Source organism: Helobdella robusta, assembly GCF_000326865.2.
Source record: "Helobdella robusta unplaced genomic scaffold HELROscaffold_5, whole genome shotgun sequence".
In the NCBI taxonomy this organism is placed as follows: Eukaryota; Metazoa; Annelida; class Clitellata; order Rhynchobdellida; family Glossiphoniidae; genus Helobdella; species Helobdella robusta.
In genome coordinates, this window is record NW_008705254.1 from 6,632,185 (window position 1) to 6,644,807 (window position 12,623).

Sequence of the window (12,623 nt, forward strand, 5' to 3'; positions counted from 1 at the left end):
GTCCATCTTAGGACTCCTTTTAAATGCCTTATACAATTTATAGTCCATTTTTATCATTATTATCATCATCACTACTTCCATCATCATCATCATTGTTGTCATCGCTATCATCATCATCACTCTAATTTTCATCATCATAATTTTATTGGTACCTTCAGTTTCGGGTCAATTCTCATCTTGATGAACATTCTAGCCATTCATCATTCCAGCTGTCAATATCATCATCACCATCATCATCGTCATCATACCCATCATCATCGTCAACAACATCATCATCACTCTCATTATCATCATCGTCATCGCTATCACCATCATCATCATCGTCATCATCATCGTCACCATCATCATCATTATCATCGTCGTCATCATCATGTTACCAACCTCGATCGATGTGATAGGAACTTTCGTAAGCGACACAAGCTTTCTTATCTGTGGGGGTGGTGGGGGTGTTGGTGGTAGATGATGTTGGCGGTAGATGATGTTGGTGGTGGATGATGTTGGTGGTTGTTGTGTTGGTGGTTGTTGTTGTGGTGGTTGTTGTTGTAGTGGCTGTTGTTGTAGAGATTGTGTAGCGGTGGTTGTGTGGTGGTTGTGGTGCTGAAATTAGAACTAAATTGCGTTTATACCCAGAAAGAAAAAAAAGAAACAGCAGAAAGTTGGTGGGCGTCAAAAGACGTGGAGGCGATTAATGAAGGCGTGCTTGCTTACAGTTTGCCGGCACGAATGTGGTGGTGGGAGGAACTACGAAGTCATTAAGTGGTCGATAATTGGAAAGATGTTTCTTGTGGTTGTTGTGGTGGTTGTTGTGGTACTAAAAAAAACAAAACAAAAAGTATATCAAACATATTGAGATGTAAAAATGTTGAAAGTAAAAAAGTGAGTAAGTATGCCAGTTTCAAATAATCCCGCAGTGTATCAGAGGGCAGTTCTTCGAAGCAGTTGCAGATCCGCCAGGCAAGTATCAGCTTACAAATAATCATCCATCGGAGCCATAGTAGGATCTTTTTTAAATATTTCTCATCTGCCAACATCGCCCAAGTTTTTTAAACTTTTGAAATTTTAAACTGGAAAAATAAAAAAAGAAAATTGGATGCCACTTCAACAAATAAGTCAGATAAGAAGGGAGCCATCGGAAAGAAATTAAAATGAACTGAATAAGAAACATGTTTGTTAACAAAGAGCTGCATGTTTGTGCTGATGTGATGATGTGAGTGTGTGATGATGTGATTGGACGTGTGTGTGTGTGTGATGATGTGCGTGTGTGTCACTAAGTAAATGCATAGCATAATAATGCGGATGTGTAAACATGTCTCCTCGCATGTTTGTGTTTTTCCCAATTGTGTCTGCAGTTGGCTGGTTGGCTGTCCATAAGTTACATCCGCAATAAAAAAAAAGTTTAACATTAATGACTTTGTATGTCTGTATGGGAATAAAAATATGCCTGCGGTCTTTGGCGAACGATTAGACATAAAATTTATAATAAATATGTGTGTTCAAAATTTAAACAATTTAAACTTTAAATTGTTTACATGTAATTGTTTGAGAACTAGATTATTAATAATAAATATTCAAAAATGAAAAAATTCTGAAAATTATTATTTAACTGTTTTAGTGAATTGTTTTCGTTGTCATCTGAATTTTTACGTAACTTTTTTAAAGTGTTCAGTCATTTTATTATTCATTTCAATATATTTAATATATTTATTTTTTTTTTTATTTTTGAAACACGTGAAGTACTGCAATATTAAGTTATAATTTCATTCCCATTGTGAACGTTTCTTCTGCATGTTCGAGTTGATGTGAGTGCCTGCTCTACTAGTTTTATTTCACGAAACAAAGAGATGATAAGAAGTGCATTGTTTCCAGCACTCCCAACAACCCGCACATGCAGCTTCACAATAAGTCCCTTCTTTCATTCAGGTAAATATTGTCGGTTGGACAAACTTGCACACAAGAAAAACTGACATTGATGATGACGTCTTTTAATGTTGTCACTTTCTTTCACAAACTTTCATGCATATTTGTTTGAACAAAAAACGAACGAATTCGAATTGAGTGATTTGGATGCAGATATGGAAGGCTCAACCATCGTACGATGCTTCGTTTTTTTCTTATCAACATTTTAATACGAACTTCCGCTGCAGGGAAAAATATTTTTGATGTTTCATATTTATTATGAATTTCACGCGTTTTAATAAGAAATTGTTTTTTAGAAAATAAAAAATTTCAAACACAAAATTTGAATTGGAGCACGTCGCAAATGGAAATATAATATGATCGATTGGAGTGAGCAAAATGTGGTGGTCTTTGATTGGTTGATTGATTATCTGATTGGTTGGTTGATTGATATGTTATTTGATTGGTTGGTTGGTTGATTGATTGATTATTTAATTGGTTGGCTAGTTGATTGATTAGTTGATTGGTTATTTGATTGGTAGGTTGATTGATTATTTGATTGAACAAAGGCCCGATTGAAAGATCAGTCAGAGAGAGAATTGTGACTGATCAAATGATTGTGTGACCGATCGCTCAAGCAAGAATAAAACATTTCTCCTCATAAAATTACATGTTGCGTATTTCAAAAACATTTCTTATTATAAAGTATTGCAAAGAAATATTACAGAAACATTGATGGGAAACGTTAGAATTCCAGGCGGCTTGTTGCCAGATAAATAACTAATCAGAATCTGCCCTTCCATAACAAATTTTTTTTATCGTTTTGACGAAGAAGATTTTGCTGGCAGACGGAAAATGAAGAAAAAAAGAAAAATGAAGTGAAAAATAAATGAAGATTATATGAAAAAATGGCAGTACATTTTTTTAAATAAGGGGATTTAAACAAAAAAATAATTGCAAATGAATAAACGAATGAACAAACGAACAAACGAACGAATAAGCAAACGAACAAATGAACAAACGAATGAATGAATGACTTGAATGAATAAATGAATGAATGAATTGAATGAACAAATGAATTAATGAATAAATTGAATGAATAAATGAATGAACAAATGAATGAATGAATTGAATGACTAAATAAATAAACGAACGAATGAATGAACAAATCATTTTAAACATAAAATAATGAATGTTAATATAAGCGTTGAAATATATAGCAATGATTAAATGAATTGATAAATAAACGGAAATGAAGAAATTAATTTCTGTGATGGGATGGCCGACGCGATCTCGTTAATTGAAATTTTTGGCTTGCATCATCATGATCCCTTCCGTTGTAACCACCCATGATACAGATTCATTCATTTTTCATTTTTTTCAATCATTCATACATTCTTTCTTTTAATAATATATTTATTATTGATTCTAATGTCAAGCAATCAGACCAATCGTAGGTCAGTCCATCTATCATTCATTCGTTCGTTCATTCTTTCATTCATTTATTCTTTCATTCATTTATTCTTTCATTCCTTCCAATCCACTTGCCATCCATCCACCAATTTGAAACTTATAACCAATCCATTCATCTTTCCATCATATTATTTAAAACATTGAAGTAAACACACACTAACATACACCTAAACGCAATAACCATTAAGTTTTAAAATTTACTCTCATTTTTTCCGAAACCCCCAAAGAAAATTAAAAACATTTTCATTTGAACACTTATTTTGTTCTTCATAAAATGTACAGTTTTCAAAGAATATTCTCGAAATAACAGCATGATTTCGTCGTCTTCATTGTTACTATCATCCGATTGAAATAGTATCCAGAAATGTAAAGTGTCGCATAAGAGTGAGTAAATGAGTGAGAATGTCTGGTGATGGTGAGTGAATGAGTGAGAGTGTCTGGTGATGGTGAGTGAATGAGTAAGAGTATCTGGTGATGGTGAGTGAATGAGTGAGAATGTCTGGTGATGATGAGTGAATGAGTGAGAGTATCTGGTGATGGTGAGTGAATGAGTGAGAATGTCTGGTGATGGTGAGTGAATGAGTGAAAGTATCTGGTGATGGTGAGTGAATGAGTGAGAAAGTCTGGTGATGGTGAGTGAATGAGTGAGAAAGTCTGGTGATGGTGAGTGAATGAGTGAGAAAGTCTGGTGATGGTGAGTGAATGAGTGAGAAAGTCTTGTGATGGTGGGTGAATGAGTAAGGATGTCTGGTGATGGTGAGTGAATGAGTGAGAAAGTCTTGTGATGGTGGGTGAATGAGTAAGGATGTCTGGTGATGGTGAGTAAATGAATGAAAATGTTTAATGATGGTGGATGTAGAAATAAAAATTGTTGTTAAATTATGTGGCACTTGATTGTGTAATGAAGCTGGCATGCTTTTAACATGAATTGATTTTTAACTACTATTTACTAACTATTTACTAACTACTATTTACTAACTATCTGAGTTGTTCATGTTTCCAATAAGCATTAGTGTTTTCTATTGGCCATGTTATGATTAAATTCATCAGGTTCACACGGCAGCTATGTAATGTTATGAAATACAAATTCAATTAAACAAATGTTTACTCTGTAATACATCGGGTTTAATTCATGTTCATATCTGCCTTTAAACGTTGCGAAAGATGATTAGATAAGCCTGCTTTCCTAATGTTGTGCACGAATTCTCTTATGTTGCACAGAAAATTATTTTTATGTTGAGTTCTTGTACGTAATGTGAATAATCTCAGTCACTAGGTAATGTGAATCTCAGTCTTGTACTTAATGTGAATAATCTCAGTAACTATTTGCGTTTATTTCAGTTTAATAATTAAATTGAATATTCAAGAAAGCGAGGAAGCGGAATGTTCATATTCGGATTCCGACACACTCTCCAACGCTCATGAGAGGTTTCGATGTTTTTAAAATTTGATGTATGTGGTCTGTCTGTGGCATCCCGTTAAGCTGTTGTTGTTGTCGTCGTCGTTGTAGATGTTGTTGTTGCTGGATGTGATGTTTTTTCAAAATGTTTTGTTATTTCCGGTATTAGCAGTGTACCCGAGAATAATGTGATTCGGTTGGTTGTGCTGTGCGTATGTGAAAGTGGTACACTGTCGTGGTCGTGCGTGTTAGAAACATTGTTTGTTCCTCTTCTATGTGGTATTGTGTGTACAAATGTTAAGCTTTTGTTGGTTATTTATACGGAAACGTTGTATTGCTTGTAGAGTTGTATGTGCGGATGTGTTGCGTTGTTTTGCATTTTGTTTTTTATTGTATAATTCATTTTGTAATTCATTTTGTATATGCCATGATGCTGCTTGAAAATAATTTGTCATATTTTCGAAATATATTTTGCTAGAACATATTAGCAAACACACCGCACAACGAATATGAAACAGTGAACCTGCGCCAGATACGTTAAATGATCTTTCGGTTTTGAGTAAGCAGCATTCGAAGCAGATCAACAGATCAGCGAGTGCAAGTACCACACAAAACATGAATGACGCACTATTCAGACTCACTAAGATAACGTTCTACATGAGTGTTACAAGCTGTCCAGCATCCAACTCATCCAAAATACTCAAACACCTCTTGCTGCTCAGACTTCGTAACCACACAATTTTAAAAACTCCTATCTGCTTACATCTCCAATTTAGCTACCGGTGAAAATACAAAACCCCACACGATGCCACATACTTTGACCTGATCATCAATGAAACCTCGTGGCGTCAGCATGTTAGAATCCGAGAATCAACAACAGCGGCTAGTGACAGCATTGGAAAAAGATAGTTCTTGAAATTTAAATTTTATGAAGAGAGAGAGAAAGAGAGAGAGAGAAAGAAAGAAAGAGAGAGAGAGAGAAAGAACGATTCAAGGGTGTGAGATTAAAAAAATTCCTTTATTAATATTATTTGTGTTGATGATGATGTTGCTGCTGTTCTTGTCGATTATATCTATTTGGAGTTTGCAGAGGCACGTGAGGCATGCATTGAATATCACCATCGTACAGAACATACATCTATCTACTTTCCTACGAAAATGGTTCTGACGTGCGCAGAATTTCAAGACATCTCAACCTTACGTTGAAGTAAGCAATGTGCGTGTGTGAATACCAACCAACATTCATCTCGGTGATTGCTCGTATGCTTGTTAACTAACTTCGGACAAACTTGCAAAGGTTGTTTAACGTTGAAGTTTGCGCGCTTGCTGGGAATATTATTTCAAATGTATTCCTTTTTTTCCTTTTAAAATTGCTCTTTCAAACTTAATTAAATACATTTTAAAGCCATATTGGGAGTCATCAAAGGTTAAAACAAAAGGATTCTACTCCGCACAACAGAACGTGGCACACCAAAGCATATTACGACATAGCACATCCCAAAATACCTCACCACACCACATCCCAAAACACCACACCACAACACAACACACCAAACCACAACGCATCAGAACACACAGCATTTGGCGACATGGCAGAGAGCCGGGTTGAAAGTTGGATGAATTTGATGGATGGACGTGTGTGTGCTCAGACTGTTGCTGCTTCAAAGTTATCCATCAAGGTCCTTAAATATTTCCTCATCTCTTTCCACGCATTAATCAACTTCTTTTTATGGAATTGTTGCTCTTTTTTTATTCATCATTTTTAACCATTTTGCGTTTTTGTTCATTGTATGTTCCTCTAACATTTTTTAACTGTTTTTAATTTAATTTTTTTTCTAACTTCTATTTTTTTCTTTTGACGAATTTGTGCATGAAGATGGGAGTTTTTGCAAGCGCGGTGGCAATCAATCAATTTAATTTGTTGCAGTAAAAACGAGAAGTGCTCCGATCTGATGTTCATGCACATTCAACATTTACAGCTTCTTCTTCTGATCCTACCGTCGCCGCTTTTAGTAAGTTAGATGACTATTATTATTATATTCATCTTCTCTAAATTATTTTCAGAGGTATCAACAACACACACACACACACACAAACACACACACACACACACACACACATCAAAAACACAAACACATCAAACAAACACACACCACGCACACACACATCAAACACACACACATACACATCAAACACACACACTCCAGCACATATACACACGCACAACGCATGTGAATACGCGTGAGTCTTTGCATCCCATGTGATAGGTGGAGATCTCTATGCACTTGAACACGACCACTGTTACAGCAGGAGCAGACGTTTTAATCATTACACCATCAGAGGTTGTTGTAAGTGTTGCTAGTTTGTATACCATTTGTATATACTAATACTACGTATATACAATGTTTATCAAATTTTTATACAACTTTTACACAACCTGCATGCCACTTTTATACAATGTTTATCAATACAATTTTTATATATTTGATTTGTATAGTCGTTTTTATAGAACTTGAATATAACATATATAAAATTTATGTATTAACCAGATGTTTGAATGAGGTTGGCATATTTAGAAGTTGTTGTTGATGTTGTTGGTGTGGTTGTTAATATTCTTGTGGGTGTTTTTGTGGTTGTTGTTGTGGATGTTGTTGTTAATGTAATTGATGTTGTTGTTGTTGATTTTATTGAAGTTGTTGAAGTTTTTGATGTTGTTGGTGTTATTAGAGTTCCTGTTTGCAGCTGACATTCGAAATAATTTGATGTCTGATCTCGATCAAGTTATTCATGTTTCTTTTCAGCTTTCATTTTTATAATTCGTGATTAGTCCTTATTTATTTATTGTCGTTAGAACAATTGTGCATTGTAGCGTTCAAAAATTTGCCTGAAACTTCTTGTTTATTTACTCTTCCTAGGTTCTTCCTCATCACAATAGTGCAATCGTTCAGTGAACTTACAAAGGCGGTAAGTTGTTAGATTTATTAAACGTGCAAATGTTGTTGTCATTGCTGTATCTTTGAAATTGTTTTGATTTTAACTTTGTTTAAAATTTTTTTCTGTTTTTAGAGAAAATGTTTTTGTTGATGATGGTGTCAAACAGCTCGGGGCAAAGTTTTGAGGTTTCAATAAAATTAAAATATCAACACCCACATCCATTCAATTGCTACATATATATTTTTATAAAATTTTTAAGGTATTCTTATCTATGTTGACGGATGTAAAAATATATAGTTTTGTCTTTGTTGTTGTTGCATTGATGCTTTGTTGTTGTTGTCATTATTGTTGTTAACTAATGCTGTTTGTAACTGTTGTTGTTGTAATTGTTAAAATTGTTTTAATTGTTGTTATAATAATTGTTGTTGTTGTTGTTATTGCCCTGCGTCAGACATCATTGGAGGAATCCAGACGAGGCCGTAGCCAGTTAGCCCCGGCCACCGGGTTACGCCAGAGATCTATTATCGTGAAATGAGTTGGGTTCTTTGGACAGCTAAACAGATGGGGAACATCATTAGGAAGTAATTGGCATATTGGACAGATGTTGCTGACCCTACTGTCTATTTTCGATCTGTAGCTGTTGAGGGAGATGCAGTGACCAGAGCGGAGCTGGGTCAGTTTTCTTCTCAACGCTCTGGGCAAACTCTCCTCTGCCTTGTCTATTTTGGGTATTAGAGGTGGCCATCCGTTGAGCAGCACAGCGGCATGATATGTCTCCGAGGCGAGTTTCGCAGCACTGCAATGCAAGGCCGAAGAAGCTGCTTTTAACGCTCTGCTGTCGGTATCTGTGGGCAGAACGGTTTGCACTGTCTGTACATATTTGCTAAATAATGTGTGTTTTATATTTCTGTTGGGTCGTGGTTCTCTTGTGATGTGGTGGCAAGAGTGACTGGTATTATGGCATTGTAAAAGGAATTGAAATGATAGTAGGTCAGTATGCTGCTTTACTGATAGCATCAGGCATTCAGAGTGGAGATGTTGTTCCGATGCTATTCCGTGGCATCCGGTGATTACCCGTAAAGCAGCGTTTTGTGAGCCTTGTAGTCTGTAGTAGCTTGTGTCGGAAGTCAGTGGAGACCAGGCCGGGCAGGCATATTCAATAACTGATCGGCCAATCGCCTTGTATGTCTGCATTAGTGTTTCCTTGTCTTGGCCATAGGTTGTTCCACTGAGAGCTTTCAAAATTGAGTTTTGCTTAGGGGCCTTAGAAGCTGACATTTGCGAAAAGGAGAGTATCGTGTCAAAGGTAAGGCCTAAAATTTTTGGGTTATGCTCTAGAGGAAGAGTTTGGTTATTGACTTTGACTTGCGGGTGATAATGGTATTGCGATGTGTAAGTGGTAAAGAGTGTTATTGTGGATTTGGATGTCAAGATCTCCAAATTACGGTTGTGGAAAAAGTCATGTAACTCCGTCAGATAACTGTTAAGCCGCCGGGTCAAAATAGCTGCATCTGGACCTGTAGTGTAGATAGAGAAGTCATCCGCATATGAGATGATTTTGATGTCCGGGGGTGGTGCAGGTGTTTTTGAGACATAGAAGTTGAAAAGTGAGGGGAACAACACTGAGCCTTGAGACACTCCTGTGTGGATGATTCGTTGTTTGGAGTGTTGTTGTCGAAATGTAGTTAATGCGGTACGTCCGTGCAGGTAATTTGACATCCAGCGTATAACAGATCTTGGGAGTGTTGTGGTTAAAAGATCAGAGAGCAGAATACGGTGGCTGACCGTGTCGAAGGTCTTAGAGAGGTCTAGGGCGGCAAGAACGGTGCGATGAGCTGGTCTTTTGTGATTAAGGCCATTTGCGATGTCGTTTGTTATCGTGGTGAGAGCGGAGGTTGTTGAGTAGTTTGGACGGAAACCGTGTTGATGATCCGCCAAAGTTAGATGCTTTGATAGGATTGGGAGAAGGCATTTTTCAAGGATCTTGATGGCTGGGCAGAGTAACGATATTGGCCTGTATGATTTTGAGTCGCTATCTGGTTTTCCAGGTTTTAACAGAGGGATGATTTTCGCTTTTTTATAGATGTCGGGAACTATTGAAGATGTTGGTGAGGAAGGAGATACCTAGAGGACCTAAATGTTTGAGATGTATGATGGTGAGGTTGTCGGGGCCGGAGGTTTTCGAGGGCTTGGATTGTTTGATGGCCGTTGATACTTGATCTGGTGTAAAGGTTTGATGGTCATCAAGAGGGAGGTTCTTGATGGTCCTGGTTGTGAATCTATTTAATTTGTCGGAGATGTGTGTTTTGAATGAGGTAAAGGTTTTATTGAATAGGTTGGCCATCTGTTTATTATTTGTTATTGGTTTGTTATTGAAAGTGATGGCATTATTTGGGTATTGTTTAGGCTTACCGTTGAGAGCCTTGATGGTGGACCATAAGCGGTTTTTGTTGGTGGATTTATTAAATGTGCTCAGGTATTCCTTCCAGCGGGTGAGCTTTAGATTATTGATTTTTTGTTGAATGACAGTTGAAAGAGAGTTGATGTTGTCTGAAGTAGGGTCCAAGGATCTGAGACTGTCTCGCTGATCCATGAGGTCCGTGATTTCTCTGGACAGCTCTGGTCGTGAAAGAATTCTCCTTCCTGAAGGAATGTTGCGAGCGCTGGCGGACGACAAGATGTGACGAAACAATTTCTCAGCTGCCGAAGGGTCATTGGAAGAAACAGATTTTGCGAAGGCAGTTTCGGTTTCTTCAGTGTATCTGGCCCAGTTGGCCTTATCGAAATTAACGATTGTTGTTTTTGGAGTTTTCGTGGGTTCCAGATCAGCGTGCAGAGTAATGTGAATAGGGAGATGGTCAGAAGACAAGGTGGTAAGTACGATCCAGTCTATAGAAGATATCAGGGAATCTGATGCTATCGAGACATCAGGAAAAGTTGGTTGGCTGTTGTTGGGGAGACGGGTCGGAAAATCAAGATTTAACGAACCGCAATCAGAGTCATCGATCTCGACTGCCAGTGCTTCACCTCGCGCGTCCTGAATGTTGGAGTGCTACAGCGAGTCGTGAGCATTCAGGTCACCCATTAAAATAGTATTCGGATTGGATAGAAGGTCGGAGATAGAGGCTGTGAAGTGTGACGGGCAGACCGATTGAGGAGGTATGTAAGTATTAATGATGGTGAGATCTTTGTTATTGATATTGATGAATATGGCTTGAGATTCTATTGGATTTGAGTCAGGTAGTTGTTTGATTGAGTAAGGGATGTTATTGTGTATTAACATGACCAGACCAACCGCTCTGTCTAAGACCACGGTCTTTGCGGTATAGAGAGTAGCCATCGAATTCTGGCTCTTTAGAACGGAAGGTGAGTTTTGTTTCTTGGAGTGCTGCAATGTGTATTTTGTGTGTTTCAAGGTGCTGTTGGAGTTCGTCCTTCTTGTTTTTGATACCATTGCTGTTCCATTGGAGGAATGTCAGTTGACCGGGGAAATGGGCCACGAACCCAGTGGTGTTTTGATAGGCGGGATGAGATATTATCCTCGCAGTTTTAAAGGTTGAACTGGTTTGAGAGTGTCTCATAGACATAGCAGAGGCCGCCGAGCTGCTCGAACGGGGGTTGGGGGAAGGGCAGTTTTTACAGATGAAGAAACCGCCAAAGTCGGAGGAACAATCATGAAGATGGCACCAGTTGCAGCAGGATCTGCAACGGGCAGAGTATTGTGTTTTGTTGATCTTCATGTTGCAAATCGGGCAGATCCAGATCTTTGGTGGCCCAGGATTCGATTCAATGCCGGCTCTTAATAGCAGACAGCGGAGCAGGCTGGCCGGTATAGTCTGCTCCGAAGGCGAAAAAACCCGTGATATTGATGTCTTGTAGGGAGGGTATGTTGCAACGGTTTGTTGAACATCTGGAGAGTACCAGAATATCCAATCGGCTCCACCACGAGAAGGCCGTTGCTCCAGAGCCTAATAATTGTTGTTATAAGTTTTGTTGTTGTTGCAATTGTTATTGTTGTAATTGTTATTGTTGTCATTGTTGTTATCGTCGTAGTTGTTCCGTTCAATGTAAGCTGAATGACATTTGTGAATGATGAATTTGTCTTATCGAACAGCACAATTGTTGATTCACAATGCACACAAACTTTCACATCACGATTTTTATGATTTATGATCAAATTCGACCCAAATTTTCAGCCAGCCAGCCATCCAAATATATTATTCTAGTTAATCAAATCCAGTTCAGTTGATCATCCGCAAAAAATGTTTAAAACTCTGCTACACATTTTGTTGTGTGGCAACATCGATTGGCAACTGTTGCTGTTTTTTTATTTTTGTAATAGAGTACGAACTTAAAATAAACAAACATTCGACATATTCTTAAACAATCGTTCACCTTTCCACAATTTACGGAGCTGCATCGTGCCTGCAAAGCTTAATTCCTCATTAATAACATAAACACAATTTGTTCTCAAAATTAAAAATTATGTTTCTATCACATTGCAAAAAAAAATAAGATTTAGGTAAATGTTTACTGTTAAATTTTGTTGCATGGTTCAGATTAGAAATACTTCGTTGTTGGAATAATTTTGTCGATGCACGCACCTGCATCACTCCACTTCAGTCGTGCTCCTTCATTTTTCTTCCTTAGTTTTCCATCATGTTTCTTTCTTATAGTTCTCCGTATTTTTTGCAAAGCCACAAATCTCAAACACACTCATGTATGCCTACAGACATGAATTGCGTACAACCAAACATATTGATGCATACACGCCCGTACACGTACGCAGACTTGCAAGAGGGCAAACTGAGCGAATAATTAATTATTTGATCGTCATCACTCGTACGCATGCACGAACGTTATGAACATCGGTACAAACATCAGTGTGAACGTTGGTACGAACATAAGTACAAACATCGGT

General features: G+C 37.6%; 2 protein-coding genes across 2 annotated transcripts in view; one reads left to right on the top strand and one right to left on the bottom strand.

Moving 5' to 3' along the window:
* HELRODRAFT_163832 (hypothetical protein) overlaps positions 1-995 on the top strand; it is a gene marked incomplete at both ends in the record, with an annotated part of 2,640 nt that extends 1,645 nt beyond the window's left edge. Inside the window, 2 exons of the mRNA XM_009027598.1 lie at positions 631-787; positions 912-995. Of these exons, the coding sequence (XP_009025846.1) occupies positions 631-787; positions 912-995 (241 nt within the window). The remainder of the gene's footprint in view (positions 1-630; positions 788-911) is intronic.
* Positions 996-10,527: 9,532 nt separating this feature from the next.
* Positions 10,528-12,312, bottom strand: HELRODRAFT_189348 (hypothetical protein; the record flags this gene model as incomplete). Its single annotated transcript, XM_009027599.1, has 3 exons — positions 10,528-10,924; positions 10,998-11,670; positions 12,307-12,312. The coding sequence occupies 3 exons, from the start codon at positions 12,310-12,312 to the stop codon at positions 10,755-10,757; spliced, it is 849 nt and encodes a 282-aa protein (XP_009025847.1). The 3' UTR covers positions 10,528-10,754.
* Between the last annotated feature and the right edge of the window lie 311 nt (positions 12,313-12,623).